The 16,515-nt window shown below is 43.8% G+C and overlaps 1 protein-coding gene across 2 annotated transcripts in view; it reads right to left on the bottom strand.

Annotated features, from left to right (window-relative positions):
• Window positions 1-458: 458 nt before the first annotated feature.
• Window positions 459-16,515, bottom strand: part of EGLN3 (egl-9 family hypoxia inducible factor 3) — a 44,826-nt gene continuing 28,769 nt past the window's right edge. For both annotated transcript variants that reach the window (XM_030214486.1, XM_030214487.1), the window contains exons 2-5: window positions 5,765-5,884; window positions 3,300-3,436; window positions 2,268-2,341; window positions 459-1,110 (exon numbers count right to left, since the gene is read on the bottom strand). In XM_030214486.1, the coding sequence (XP_030070346.1) occupies window positions 1,070-1,110; window positions 2,268-2,341; window positions 3,300-3,436; window positions 5,765-5,884 (372 nt within the window). In that variant the 3' untranslated portion in view covers window positions 459-1,069. The remainder of the gene's footprint in view (window positions 1,111-2,267; window positions 2,342-3,299; window positions 3,437-5,764; window positions 5,885-16,515) is intronic.

Raw genomic sequence — 16,515 nt, 5'->3', positions numbered from 1 at the left:
AACCAGTGGAGACACCAGAGGGCACACCTTTAAGTAAAACTACTGCACTTGACACAGGGAGGGAAAGACAGGACACGAGAAAGCTTGACTGGAATAAACCCAGTACACGGCTTTTTCTTCTGGTGCAACAGCGCCAACTTCCCAACCTACTGAGGAAAGTATGAAACATTTAGTTCAATTGTACTGTAATAAAAAGGACAGGAATGTATCCAAGGTATGGGTTTGTTTGTTCTAAATGTACTGGATTGGGTTTGTTCTGTTTCAAAGGGTGACCAGATGGGGGTCCATGTTTAACATAAGAATGCAGTTTGATTTTTAAATGTTTTAACTTGCTTTACAGTATGCTCTGGCATTTATAATTTTGTTGTGCCAGAGAAACATTAAAAACTACAAATCACAGAAAAAAAAATTGTGTGTGTGTGTGGGGGGGGGGGGGGGGGGGGGGGGTAGGGGTCTTTAGAAATAGGAAAAAAACAATGAAAGAGCAAAGAGAGCATGGAAGCTACACAGCAGATTTCCAGAACCCAGTTTTAGAAACTGGATGTAATTAGTTAAGTGGTCTTGGTAGTTTTTACTGGCTCATGTACTAATTCACAGACTCGCACTTCTGAAACCTGGTACCTCCTCTTCCCCGGACAACCTTACCGCAGTGTGCCACATCTCATGCTTCTCATTAACAAGCTAGACAACGTATGTAAAGTGCAAACAAAGACCCAGTCCTTTTGCTTCCTCCTCTCTTCAAAGCACTGCTGCCTTCTGTACCTGCAGTACTAGAAGACAATTCACAGGCACCAAACTCTTCGGCAAGAGGTAAAGTACTGGATTATGGTGAAGGCTTCTACCATTTTGGTGAAGGCTACTACCAACAGAAAAGTATCATTGGAGACCAATGAGAGTACCTTCAAGGATGCATCTGAAGTTATGGGGAAGGGGTAGGGGTAGTGACAGCTTGTTCACATGGGAAAGACGATCTTGAGTCTCCACTGAACCACTGGATAAAGTCTTTGGATATCATCTCTTGAGGATGAGATCATAGGCCATATTTTCAATGGGTATGTAATGGTGCCAGTCATTCAGCCTCACTGGGAGGGGCTTCTTTCTTCTTGGCAGCTAGAATGACAAGGGAAACCACAGAGTCTATTACCATTAAATTAGCTTAAAGTAAGCTTTTGTCTCTGCATTATAAACCAAGAAATTCACTCTAAGGAGACCTGAGTTTCCATATTAACCTGTGGCAAACATAACATAAACATACCAGAAACACAGTGCATGCAAATACAAATTAACAGGCATTGTATGTATGGCTATAATACTCATATACTGTCAAGTGGAGGAGTGGCCTAGTGGTTAGGGTGGTGGACCTTGGTCCTGAGGAACTGAGTTTGATTCCCACTTCAGGCACAGGCAGCTCCTTGTGACTCTGGGCAAGTCACTTAACCCTCCATTGCCACATTTAGCCTGCCATGAGTGGGAAAGTGTGGGGTACAAATGTAACAAAAAAAAAATTGCAACCTTTTCATATGCAACAGGCACTTTAATTCTTGAGCTATTACTGGCCAATTTTCCCTTCAGTCCTCCCATGCCATTGGTTTGCAGCTTTTTGCTGGTTTTGAAAACAACCTCTACCAGAGAACCATTGTAAAGCGACCTGTAAGCATCATCCTCACTTATTCTGCGTACAGTGCTGACATGTGCCCAATACAGCTTAAAATGTCATACTGCGGGACTTGCTCAAATATCCTGTGGTAACAGCCAAATTAGTGCATGCTTATCCGGGCGCTAAAAAATATCTGTATTTTTTGGGGAAGAGGCGCGTCAGAGGGTGGAGAGTGGGCACTCTCCACATTAGTATGTGCTAACTGGTTAGCGCAGATTTACCGCATGAGCTCTTACTGCCTACAAAACGGGCAGTAAGAGGTCATTGCGGTAATTTTCTTTTTGATGGCTGCAAGCTAATGGCAATTTAGTGCAAGGCCATTAATACAAAAAATATATAAAATCAGCCATTTTACGGCTGCAGTAAAAAATGGCCTTAGTACGCTGGTACCTGTGCAGTAATAACTGGGTTTCTGCCAGGTACTTGTGTCCTGGCTTGGCCACTGTTTGGAAACGGGATACTGGGCTAGATGGACCATTGGATTGACCCAGTATGGCTATTCTTATGTTCTTATGTTTTTGCTGCAGCTTAGTTAAAAGGATCTCTTATTGAGGCATAAGCTTTAAAAGATGATAGCTGGCTTTTTATCAGGACAGATTCATCATCTTACCGTTTAAATTCCTGAATTTTTGTTTGGCTTCTGCTCTTTCTTCAGCATCAAAATACCACACTGTCATGGCATACCTGTTAAACAAAAATACAGCACGTTCTCTCTTTTATTTGAATACAAATAAAGCACATTAGTGATTCCTCCTGACATGGCCAGGAAGATCTGCTTTTATTTCTTTAAATGCTCAAGCTGCATCTCAGCGCAAGCAGATGAAAACATGAAAATAATAAAGGCATTTGAGCAAACTTCTGTCATTTGCCAAAACCCAGGGGCCAATGCAGAAAGCTAGCGCAGATGGAAGCATGCGGTTAGCACAACTAAAGCATGATGCAGAAAGGAGTATGTGCAGAAGCTTACCCTGTGCAAATCCCTAGGTTAGACAGCAGCGCACACCCAAATAAAATGGATAGAAACCAGGCTATTAGCTGTTCCATCCTGATACAGAGAACTGCTGCAGAAGACTTTTAAAAACAAGGAATGAGAACTCAAAGTTGGGCTAGCCTGTTCTTCTGCAGCAGCTGGTAGAATAGTTAATAGTCTCATCATCCCCTGATCACCCACCAAAAAGGAACCCCCATGCTCCAATCCCCCCCCCCCACACCCCTGAAGAGACACTCCTTCCAGAGATGCCCCAACCAGTTCCTCCCACCCTCGACACTACCCAAAAAATCCCTGGTAGCCTACAGGATCCCCACCCCCTGATCCCTATGACACCCTAAAACATATCCCGATCTAATGGAGCACAATCTGCTTTCTCGGGACCCCCAGACCTCCCCCCACCCAAGCTCTCCTGGGTGCCTTTACCAAGAAGAGGGGCAATACCCAGTTGCTCCTTCCTCCATGCCTCGATCTTCTAAAATGGTGCTTGCATTTTAAAAAAGGCTGACCACCCCCGGCTGAATATTACCCCCATGGACTCTCTCATGGGAAAGTTAAAAGCTTTTCGGTCCAATTTGCTTGAGGCTACAATACCGAATGGATATCTGACTCAGCACTGCACCCCCAGGTGTCGTTCAGGCTATGTGCACTCACCTGGTTGCATAGGAAGGCTGCACTTCATGTGGATTTCTTCGATCGGACCAGAAGAAAAGCAATCTATCGAAGAGTGGCTCCACATCCGCTACATAAGACTTCCCCTCAGGAAATATTCTTAGCACCCCTCCATGTACCTGGAAAGCAGAATGCAGGGTCAATACCTCCACTGGTGCATGGAATCTAGGATATCCACATAATGGGACAGGTAAAATGGTGTTTTTGTTCTAAAAATCAATATATGTGTCCTCAGTCACCCAGTAACTTCAGTGGGTTTAGATAAAAAAAAAAAGTGGGGCTCAACATTTGAAAAACCACAGAAATTGCAAACGAGTTGGCTTTAGTAGCATATATGCTTACTCCATCTTCAGCACGTACATTTGCATTTTAAGTGTATACTTACATGCATAAGAGAAGTGCTATTCTGTAAAGGCATGGATAAGTGACATAAATACAAGGGAAGGACATGGGCGGTGCTGCCATTTATGTGCCCAACTTACAGAATAGTGTAAACCACACGTGCCCTTCTACATTTACGCAACAGCAGTTACGCCTGGTCTCTGGCTGGTGTAAATATAAGGCACAGCAATACCAGATTATACTAATGTTCTATAAAGGAACCTAGGTGCACAGATGCTGCCACAGAATAGGCTCTCACTGAGTGACATCAGGGCATACTACAAAATTGCCTCCATAGTGTGCAATCCTATGTCATGAGATATGGAGGCCATGCTCAGCCAGATTACAACTTGATATACATAAGAATAGCCATACTGGGTCAGACCGATGGGCCATCTAGTCCAGTATCCTGTTTCCAGCAGTCACAAGTACCTGCATAATCCCAATACTAGCAACATTCCATGCTACCAATCCCAGGGCAAGCAGTGGCTTTCCTTATGTCCATCGCAATAACAGACTATGGACTTTTCCTCCAGGAACTTCCCCAAACCTTTTTTAAACCCAGATACGCTAACCGATGTTACCACAACCTCTGGTAATGAGTTCCAGAGCTTAACTATTTGTTGAGTGAAAAAATATTTCCTCTTATTCATTTTAAAAGTATTACCATAAAACTTCATTGAGTGTCCCCTAGTCTTTGTATTTTTTGAAAGAATAAACATTCTATTCACATTTACCCATTCTATACCACTCAGGCTTTTGTAGACCTCTATCATATCCCTCCTCAGCTGTCTGTTTTCCAAGCTGGACAGCCCTAACTTCTTTAGCCTTTCTTCACATGAGAGGAGTTCCATCCCCTATGTCATTTTGGTCACCCTTCTTTGAACCTTTTCTAATTCTGCTATATGTTTTTTGAGATACGCCAACCAGAACTTCACACAATACTCAAGGTGAGGTTTCACCACAGAGCAATACAGAGGCATTATGGTATATGGATATACAATTTCCTTTCATCTGAAGGGATTCAACTGAACTGAGTTTTACACTTATCCTTGGCTTACAGTAAGCTTTTAACAAGCACTGCTGATAAGCTAACAATATTTCTTGTATCATCTGCCCCAGCAATAGTGGCCAAGACAAGCAGTGAAAATCCCAGCCCATGGAGGCTGTGTGGACTGTACACTGAAACCACAAGACAAATGATAATTACATGAGTGAGGCTCTCAGCCCATCAGTATGTACAAATCCTTCTCAGGCTTTCCACTTCATTTATTTCATTGTATGGGTATAAGAGCATAAGTTCCATCACATACTACAACGACAGCTTTATACAAACCCTCTCTGTGCAATGCAGGAAAATGTGACAAATCCAAATTTAGGAGCCCTAAGCCAATAAGCTGGATAATGGTCAAACACTTGCTCATGGAGGGGTTCTTTCACAAAGGCGCGCTGAAAAATGGCTTGCGGTAGTGTAGGCACGGGTTTTGGGTGCACGCCGATCCATTTTTTAGCGTACCTGTAAAAAAGGCCTCTTTTTTGGGGCCAAAAATGGACGTGCAGCAAAATCAAAATTGCCGCGTGTCCATTTTGGGTCTGAGACCTTACCACCAGCCATAGACCTAGCGGTAAAACACTGGGCGGTAATGACCTACGCACATCAAATGCCACTTGGCACGCCTCCGTTATGCGTGCCAGAAAATAAAAAATATTTTCCAGACGCGCATAGCGGACACGCACCAAATTGAAATTACCGCAAGGGCCAAGCGGTAACCGGGTGGTAACTCCAATTTGGCGCGCATTTGGTGCACCTAGGTGCCTACACGGCTTAGTAAAAGGGGCCCTGAAATAGTATAACACTGCTTTTCAATCACTGGAGAGACAGTGAAGGAGGCAGAAGAGAAACTAGTGACAGAATGTGCAACTTTGACTTACAGAGATTAAGCACGGCCTAGTGGACAGACTCTACTAGAACAGCAGCATAAGACAAACCTAGGCAAGTTAGACTCACTGGTCACTTGTCCAAGGAACGGGCACATTCGGAGATACTTTAGCACATGAGTTCCTACCTTAGAATCCCAGTTCTTGTTCAGATAGTAAATGCAGGTGATGCAGCGTCCATCGCCATTGGGGTTGTCTACGTGTCTCACGTACCCTGTTCCATTCCCCGGGTAGCAGGCCACCATCGCCTGGACAAAACAAAAAGAGCAGCAACAATTCAGCTTCAGCCTTCAGAATTGGTCTCAGGTTGAGCTGTTTTCATTTCCAGCCTGTATATATGCCACTCCTGGCTGCTCAGGAGACATTAAAAGCTAAATAAGTGTAGGGTCCCTGGTGATGAGGTTTTTAGAATGAGTGGTAAGATGGTATAATCACGGTTTATGGGTTTCCACACTAAACACTCACCACTTAGTCCTACTGCGATGTTCCAGAGCTTTACTGAGCATGTGCGAAAGGTTGCACATGCCCAGAATGCTCCTGGCTCCGGTGCAGGCCCAGGCAGGGGATTTTACTGCCGGCCTACTTCCACCAGAACTTATTTGGCAGTCCGGCAGCATGAAAACACAGACGTGTTTTCATGCTGCCGGACCCCAATGAGCCCCGGAGTCCACCCCGGCCCCGAATTTGGCCACTGGCCATCAATGAGAGGTGGCATGGGCCCAAAACGGTCCGAAGAGGACCGGGAATGCACCGGAACCCCCCACCGGACACAAAAAGGGCCCTAAAAAAACAGATGGACCCCAGAGCAGCCCCAGCATGGCGAACAGACCAAAGGGACCACCCTGGAGTCCAGGTAAGCCCCGTAAAAGGGGCAAACTTTATATTTTAAATTTTTAATAGCCAATTTACATAAGCATGGGAAATAGGGGTAGGTTTGGTGGTCACCAGAAATGATTAGCTTCTCAACTTGGGTCTTGAGCTATCAGTAGCTGTCCCTACAACTAGTCACCCCTAAGATCCATATTTAAACACTCTCTAAATTTGTACATAGGTCTCCTGGAACATAATATGCATTGACACACACAAACTCTGCTGATACAGAACAGATCAGAAGACTCAACTCTTGGACCATAGTTCACTATAGTACAAAGTCATTGGGCTGACTGCCATCAAAAAGGGGGTATATACTTTAATATGATGGGAAATAAGAATGACATAACACAGGGCTAAAAATAAATCCTGGATGCCAGGTCATTATGGCACATAGAAATTGCTTGGGTTTATTATCTTTTTATATCACTTTTTCTAATGATGAGCTTTATTCCTATTTATTTTATTGATTTTTTTTAGTGGTTGTACATTTCTTCACTTCTCTGACTACATTGCATACATGTATATATCATTTTTAATTGTTAATATGTTTTGTATGGCATTTACATCATGTGTGTTTTTCTGTGTATATACATGTAGTTACTCTGACTCCTGAATCAGGCACACCTTTGCCGAAACACGGACTGTGTTGAGTCCATTGTATCTAAGTTTTCAAAAAATACTTTTGACTACAATCTACCTTTGGAATTCTGCATGGTTTAGTTGTCCTACATCCCCTTCCGTACTTCTTTGAACTTTTTGATTCTTCATAGGGAATCCTTCCTTGATTTGTCAGGTATTCGTTTTACCTTGAAATTCCACCATGGTGCCTGGGATTTTACATCCCTCAATGCTGTCCTTTTGGCATTACATAAGAACAAAAGAACAGATATACTCGGTTAGACCAATGGTCCATCCAGCTGTTTTCCAACAGTGGCCAAGCCAGGTCACAAGTATCTGGCAGAAACCCAAATAGTAGCAACATTCCATACTACCAATCCCAAAGCAAGAAGGCTTCCCCCATGTCTGTCTCAATAGCAGACTATGGACTTTTCCTCCAGGAACTTGTCCAAACCTTTTTTAAACCCAGATATGCTAACCGCTGTTACTACATCCTCCAGCACAGAGTTCCATATCTTAACTATTGGAAAATATTTTCTCCTATTTGTTTTGCAAGTATTTCCATGTGTGTGTGGAAGTCTCGCAAGGCCGCCACTTGAACTCTCGGCAGCCATTTTGAATCGGTGCTGGGACAGCATGCAGCAAGACAGTCTGCAGCCGCGCCAGGCAGGAAAGAGGAGGTGCTTTCCTGCCCGGAAGAGGTCACTAGAACACCAGGGCACTACAGAAAGGTAGAGGAGGGGAGGGGAGGATAGGACGCTCGCCTGCCCATTCACCCGTCAGCCTGCCCATTTCTCCATAAATCCGGACAAGCGGGCAGGCTGGAAAACCCGCTCGGTTGCCCGGCCGTTTCCTCAAAAAGAGGGCATGTCCAGGTAAAACCAGACGTATGGTAACCTTAGTGACAGGTGAAACAAAAATACAAATGCCTCATGAACAACTATGGGTGGCAAAGGGTGCAAGATGTATGTGTGTGTGTTGGGGGGCGGAGTGAAGGTGTCCTGTTGACAGCATGCTTGGGAGGGGGTGGCTACTGATTTCTGCCAGCAGAGTCCAAGGTCACATTAAGGACCTAATTTACTAAAATTCCCTTTCATGATGACAGCGAATGAGAAAATGGCCTAAGGCCATAATGAGCTATGGCAGACCTTGAATGGGATTCCCTTCTTCTCAAATTTCGGTGAGAACAACAGGGGGAGAACGGAACAGCAAAGACATTTAAGTCACAAGTGCCTAAGATTTTGGGCTGGTTCCTAGACGAAATGATTATTTGTCATGGCATGGGCAATCACACTCTGGAGACCCTCACTTCCATTTCTTTGTGCTTATAGCTGGACATGGGACACTTGAAGTGTTGCAAACATAATAAGATTAAAAGTACATAAGTACATAAATAATGCCACACTGGGAAAAGACCAAGGGTCCATTGAGCCTAGCCCAATCCAGGCCAAGGGCACCTGACAAGCTTCCCAAACGTACAAACATTCTATACATGTTATTCCTGGAATTGTGGATTTTTCCCAAGTCCATTTAGTAGTGGTTTATGGAGTTGTCCTTTAGGAAACCATCTAACCCCTTTTTAAACTCTGCCAAGCTAACCGCCTTCACCACGTTCTCCGGCAACGAATTCCATAGTTTAATTACGCGTTGGGTGAAGAAAGGTTTTCTCCGATTTGTTTTAAATTTACTACACTGTAGTTTCATCGCATTCCCCCTAGTCCTAGTATTTTTGGAAAGCATGAACAGACGCTTCACATCCACCTGTTCACTCCACTCATTATTTTATATACCTCTATCATGTCTCCTCTCAGCCGTCTCTTCTCCAAGCTGAAAAGCCCTAGCCTCCTTAGTCTTTCTTCATAGGGAAGTCGTCCCATCCCCGCTATCATTTTAGTCGCTCTTCGCTGCACCTTTTCCAGTTCCACTATATCTTTCTTGAGATGTGGCGACCAGAATTGAACACAATATTCAAGGTGTGGTCGCACCATGGAGCGATATAATGGCATTATAACATCCTCACACCTGTTTTCCATACCTTTCCTAATAATACCCAACATTCTATTTGCTTTCCTAGCCGCAGCAGCACACTGAGCAGAAGGTTTCAGTGTATTATCGACAACGACACCCAGATCCCTTTCTTGGTCCGTAACTCCTAACGTGGAACCTTGCATGATGTAGCTATAATTCGGGTTCTTTTTTCCCACATGCATCACCTTGCACTTGCTCACATTAAACGTCATCTGCCATTTAGCCGCCCAGTCTCCCAGTCTCGTAAGGTCCTTCTGTAATTTTTCACAAACCTGTCGCGAGTTAACGACTTTGAATAACTTTGTGTCATCAGCAAATTGAATTACCTCGCTAGTTACTCCCATCTCTAAATCATTTATAAATATATTAAAAAGCAGCGGTCCTAGCACAGACCCCTGAGGAACCCCACTAACTACACCCTTCTTCATTGTGAATACTGCCCATTTAACCCCACTCTCTGTTTCCTATCCTTCAACCAGTTTTTAATCCACAATAGGACTTTTCCTCCTATCCCATGACCCTCCAATTTCCTCTGTAGCCTTTCATGAGGTACCTTGTCAAACGCCTTTTGAAAATCCAGATATACAATATCAACTGGCTCCCCTTTGTCCGCATGTTTGTTTACTCCTTCAAAAGAATTGAAGTAAATTGGTCAGGCAAGATTTCCCCACACAAAAGCTGTGCTGACTCGGTCTCAGTAATCCATGTCCTTGGATGTGCTCTGTAATTTTGTTTTTAATAATAGCCTCTACCATTTTCCCCGGCACCGACGTCAGACTCACCGGTCTATAATTTCCCGGATCTCCCCTGGAACCTTTTTTAAAAATGGATGTTACATTGGCCACCCTCCAATCTTCTGGTACCACGTAGAACAGCAATGCCAACAAGACCCAAACTCACAGCACTTTTAAGCATTCGGATCTGCTCCCTCTTTGTACTGAAGAATACCGTTATATGTTCCATATTATAGCAAAAGTCTTTACACAGGGTGCCTTCATTGACTGTATACCTTCTAGTGATGTGCACAGGTGTTTACACACATGTCTGTGCAGCTATTTCTTTTGTGTGTGTGCATGCAAAGAAACACCCACCAAGAGCAGGCAGCACGCCAAATGGAATCCTGTTGCTACTGGCTATTTTTAATAAGAGTCCATGCCTTGCCCAGCAATGGCAGGAAACCCTAATCGTATGACTGTCTTCAGGACAGCAATCTCTGCAGTGCTCTGTCCAGCATTCAGGGCAGGCAGGGTAAAGTGCATTTTTAAAGGGCCTCGTGGGAATCTCCAAAATTGAACCACCCCATCCCTCCTCTGTAGTTATTACAAACAAAATCCATTCTGTGCACCTCCTGGGCTCAGGATGTAATTAATGTGCAGTACACAGTCATCTCTGAAACTACAATGGAACTGCTCAAAATACGAACCATGTGTATGGAGGAAACAGCAGCTAATCCTGACAGCCTGACTGATAACTATTTATACAGCAATACTGCTGCATTACTGAACTGTACCAATGCTGTAAATCAAGACAATCAGTGGGTGGGCTCAGACAGTCTCTTACAAATTTACAATACATTTGATATGGGTCAATATTCAGACAGGAGCAGACTGACCATTCGGGCAACTGGGCAGTAGATGCTCTCCCCCCCTGCCCCCTCCCGCTGCCGCACACTACAGCCTTAGTGAGCCCTGGTGGTCTAGTGACCTCTGCAGGGGCAGGAAAGAACAACACTCTTTCCTGCCCGCTGCCACTATTCTGCCCGGCGCCTCAGTCTTTTAAAAATGGCTTCCAAGACTCTCTGTGGAAGTCTTGCAAGACTATTGAGAGCCGCGAGACTACCGTAGGAAGTCTCAGAACCCATTTTGAAAATCTGTGGCACCAGTCAGAACAGCGGTAGTGAGCAGGAAAGAGTGGAGTTCTTTCCTGCCCTCAGAGAAGCCACTTTACCACCAGGGTCCTTCAAGGTAGGACTGGGAAGGGCCCACTGAGGCTCAGGGGAGTGTAGAGGGGGGGGGGGGCGGAAGCTGCAGCGATGGGGGGGGGGTGTAACATGTGTGGGAGGGGGGCAGCAGGCAGCAGCCCAATGACCCTTACTGCCCAAGAGCCCAAGTCACTGTCAGTCCGTTCCTGGACAGGGCGGTTAGCATTTTTTTAAAACACCGACCGCCATGGCTGACATAAAACCTGATGTTCAGCACCAGTATCCGGATAACTAACTAGATGAAGTTAGCACAGTCTTTCTGCTAGCTTAACTTTTTCTGGATAGTTATCCTGTAGGTGGACTGAATTTCACGGATAACTGGAGACAGCTCTTGATCTGCCCATGGACCAGCCTAGGAGCAGGGTGATCTGCAACTATTTTTAGTAGCATTCTCCAGATAATGCTGCTGAAAATTGATGACTGGCCCTGGTCAGCAGCACTTATGATAGCTGCTTCTGAATACTGGGCCATTACAGAAATGACAAGTTACCCAGTTCCAGGCTGGAGAATTTGGGACAGCCCTGGATTTCTGTCCACTACATCACGATGCATTTGGGACCTTCAACACTGATTTCAATGGGCAGAATCAGGCACTACAAATCCCACACTGCTTTGGGATATAAGTTCAAAACAGGACAGGACAAAAAAATCTCCAACCTGTAACTTGGCATTTCTGCCATTATAAATCCTGCAATACCAGTTCATTTTTATCACCTCTCAGCAGTGCTGTACAGTAACTAAGTAAATGTAAGTAGTTACTGTACTTAAGTAAACGTTTTGTCACTTTTACTTGTAAAGAAGTACAGGAAACATTTGTTACTTTTACTTTTACCAAAGTAATAATTTCACCAATTACTTTTACTCAGTTACAACTGATGCTTGCAGTTAAAAGTAAAAAATAAAAGCGGAAGTGAGACGTAACTGATGATTCTTTAGTAAACCAAATAAAACAGCAAAACCTGGAACAGGCTATTGCAAACCTCATCACACAGTGGATCAGTAGATTCATTGAACATAGCCTATGAGAACACTGGAGTTGTGTCACTTTGAAGAAGAGATGAAGATGAAGCTGGCTGCAGTACTTGGTGAAAAGTCATATGTCTCTACCAGAACAGACTGCTGGCCATCCCATGGAAATTTTTACATTGGATTAACCATTCACTGGATTGATAAGAGCTTTTAGCGAGGACGTCTGCTTGTCTGGCCTTAAGACTGAAGGGTTCCCAGACATTTGACTTTCTTGTATCATTTCTCAAAGACATTCAAACCGAGTTTGCATCAGACAAAAAAACTGTTAGAACAACAACAGACAATGATTCCAACTTTGTGAAAGCCTTCTCTGTAATTGGACAGCATGACAATAATAACAAAGATGAAGATGCAAGTGATGAATTAGACAGCATAAGTATATAAGTAAATAAGTACATAAGTATTGCCATACTGGGACAGACTGAAGGTCCATCAAGCCCAGCATCCTGTTTCCAATAGTGACCAATCCAGGTTACAAGTACCTGGCAAGATCGCAAAACAGTACAATACATTTTTTTCCTGCTTATCCTAGAAATAAGCAATGGATTTTCCTCAAGTCCATTTTAATAATGGTCTATGGACTTTTCCTTTAGGAAGCTATCCAAACCTTTTTTTAAAACCCCGCTAAGCTAACCTCTTTTACTACATTCTCTGGCAACGAATTCCAGAGTTTAATTACATGTTGAGTGAAAAAATATTTTCTCTGATTTGTAGCTTCATTGTGTGCCCCCTAGTCCTAGTGTTTTTGGAAAGAGTAAATAAGCGATTCATGTCTACCTGTTCCACTCCACTCATTATTTTATAGACCTCTATCATATCTCCCCTCAGCCATCTTTTCTCCAAGCTGAAGAGCCCTAGCCGCTTTAGCCTTTCCTCATAGGGAAGTCATCCCATCCCCTTTATCATTTTCGTTGCCCTTTTCAAAATTTAGTTTTACTAAAAGCAAAGTAGACTAAATTGTAGAGCAATAAAGTTGTTGGGATAAAAACATTAACAATAGTTGCAGTCACTGCAATTGTGGTACTTTTAGTTTTTACTCAAAAAGTATTATATCAGGCAATAACTTTTTTACTTTCACTTAAGCAAATTTTTAATGTGTTTTTCACTGTACTTTTACTTAAGTATTAAAATATACATTTATTTGTACTTAAGTACTTTGACCTAATACTTTGAACAACACAATCTCTCAGAAAGACATGCATGAGAGAAAGATGAAGGGCAAGTGCCTCTAGAATTAGGCCATTCTTAACTCTTGATGACAACTTAATGCATTATGGCTTTTGCAGGTAGACAGCTGTTTACCCACTGAAAAAACCCTTTTGAAAATTGCCCTCTCAGAAAAGGTGAATGGCACTGGGTTTGTGCAATTGGTCCTTGATAGTACACACAAGGATTTCATTTTGAAATACCTGCATGTTTCTCACTCTCCCATGTGCTTTTGTACCAGCAAAATTATGAAAGGGGACTGGGGAGAGGGCATAAAACCCTTCTGGACCAGGTGTGGTATGAGTTTTAGAAGGAAAAACCTCAGAGTGTTTCTCCTTCAATATTGTCTTGCAGGCAGAAGCACAATGGTCAAACTGAGCACATATCCATAAATAGCAGAGCTTCCCTGTGGGTCAGAAACCCCAAATGGGATCACAAAACCCACGTCTGGGACACAGCCTTGGGAGTCTACATAAGTACTGCCATACTGGGAAAGACCAAAGGTCCATCAAGCCCAGTATCCTGTTTCCAACTGTGGCCAATCCAGGTCCCAAATACCTGGCAAGATCCCAAAAAAGTACAAAACATTCTATACTGCTTATCCCAGAAATAGTGGATTTTCCCCAAGTCCATTTAATAATGGTCTATGGACTTTTCCTTTAGGAAGCCATCCAAACCTTTTTTAAACTCCGCTAAGCTAATCGCCTTTACCACATTCTCTGGCAATGAATTCCAGAGTTTAATTACACGTTGAGTGATGAAACTTTTTCTCCAATTCATTTTAAATGTACTACATTGTAACTTCATCACATGCCCCCTAGTCCTAGTATTTTTGGAAAGCGTAAACAGACGCTTCACATCTACTCGTTCAACTCCACTCATTATTTTATAGACCTCTATCATATCTTCCCTCAGCCGCCTTTTCTCCAAGCTGAAGAGCCCTAGGCACTTTAGCCTTTCCTCATAGGGAAGTCGTCCCATCCCCTTTATCATTTACATCACCCTTCTCTGTACCTTTTCTAATTCCACTAACAGGCTCATTTTTGAAAGAGAAGGACACCCATCTATTGACACAAATCGGAAGATGGGCGTCCTTCTCACAGGGTAGCCCAAATCGGTATAATCGAAAGCCGATTTTGGGAGTCTCCAACTGCTTTCCGTTGTGGGGACGACCAAAGTTCGCAGGGGCTTGTCAGAGACGTAGTGAAGGTGGGACTTGGGCGTGCCTATCACATGGATGTCCTTGACCTATAATGGAAGAAAAAGGGAGTCCCTAACGAGCACTTGGACGACTTTACCTAGTCCTGTTTTTTTTACGACCAAGGCACAAAAAGGTGTCCAAACTGACCAGATGACCACTGGAGAGAATCAGGGATGACCTCCCCTTACTCCCCCAGTGGTCACTAACCCCCCTCCCACCCTAAAAAAAAAACATCTTTAAAAATATTTTTTGCCAGCCTCTATGCCAGCCTCAAATGTCATACTCAGGTCCATCACAGCAGTATGCAGGTCCCTGGAGCAGTTTTAGTGGGTGCAGCGCACTTCAGGCAGGTGGACCCAGGCCCATCCCCCCCTACCTGTTACACTTGTGGTGGTAAATGTGAGCCTTCCCAAACCCACCACAAACCTACTGTACCCACATCTAGGCACCCCCCTTCACCCGTAAGGGCTATGGTAGTGGTGTACAGTTGAGGGTAGTGGGTTTTGGGGGGGATTTGGGGGACTCAGCACACAAGGTAAGGGAGCTATGTACCTGAGAGCAATTTATTAAGTCCACTGCAGTGCCCCCTAGGGTGCCCGGTTGGTGTCCTGGCATGTCAGGGGGACCAGTGCACTATGAATGTTGGCTCCTCCCATGACCAAAGGGCTTGCATTTGGTCGTTTCTGAGATGGGCATCCTTGGTTTCCATTATTGCCGAAAATCAGAAACGACCAAGTCTAGGGACGACCATCTCTAAAGATGACCTAAATTCCAGGTTTTGGGCGTTCCAGACCGCATTATCGAAATGTTTCAATAATACGGGTTTCCCCGCCCCTCCACCGGAACGTTTTGCGAGGACGTCCTCAGCAAAACTTGGGCGGGACACTTCAATTATGCCCCTCCACATCTTTTTTGAGATGCGGTGACCAGAATTGAACACAATATTAGAGGTGCGGTCGCACCATGGAGCGATACAAAGGCATTATAACATCCTCATTTTTGTTTTCCCTTTCCTAATAATACCTAACATTCTATTTGCTTTCTTAGCCGCAGCAGCACACTGAGCAGAAGGTTTCAACGTATCATCAATGACGACACCTAGATCCCTTTCTTGGTCTGTGACTCCTAATGTGGAACCTCACATGACGTAGCTATAATTCGGGTTCCTGTTTCCCACATGCATCACTTTGCACTTGCTCACATTAAACGTCATCTGCCATTTAGACGCCCAGTCTCGTAAGATCCTCTTGTCATTTTTCACAATCCTCCCGCAATTTAACGACTTTGAATAACTTTGTGTCATCAGCAAATTTAATTACCTCACTAGTTACTCCCATCTCTAGGTCATTTATAAATATTTTAAAAAGAGGCGGTCCCAGCACAGACCCCTGGGGAACCCCACAAACTACCCTTCTCCATTGAGAATACAGACCATTTAACCCTACTTTCTGTTTTCTATCTTTTAACCAGTTTGTCCATAGATGTATCATTTTTCTTCACCTCTGGGGGAGGGTCACAAAATTTTATTTGGTCGTGATCAGTGTCATGGCCACAAAAAGACCAACAAACACTAACCTACAGATTTCAACAAGAGCTCAAAGGATAGCTTTATCTCGATTGCTGTCAAGTATCTTGGTTCAAGTCTCCCTCAAACCAATACCAGAAACCTTTCCCCTCTGCCCAGAAATGAATATGTTTCAGGTTTTTTTTTGTTTGTTTCCATGGCAAAACCAGATCTGGATTATCTAAATGTGCATGAAATCATGACTTTTGGTTGTGAATCTCAAAATTAAACTAGCTCATCCCCAGACACGTCATGTAGGTGATATCACCTGTAGAACCATTGCCAACATGGCCTGCTCCCAGAAGAGAACAGGAAAAACAGGACAACAGCGTAATTAATTCAATGAAATGCAAATTACAAAAACACTGGCCAAAGATCC

This window comes from Microcaecilia unicolor, chromosome 9 (genome assembly GCF_901765095.1).
Source record: "Microcaecilia unicolor chromosome 9, aMicUni1.1, whole genome shotgun sequence".
Classification (NCBI taxonomy): domain Eukaryota; kingdom Metazoa; phylum Chordata; class Amphibia; order Gymnophiona; family Siphonopidae; genus Microcaecilia; species Microcaecilia unicolor.
This window is presented reverse-complemented; position numbering and strand designations above follow the sequence as displayed.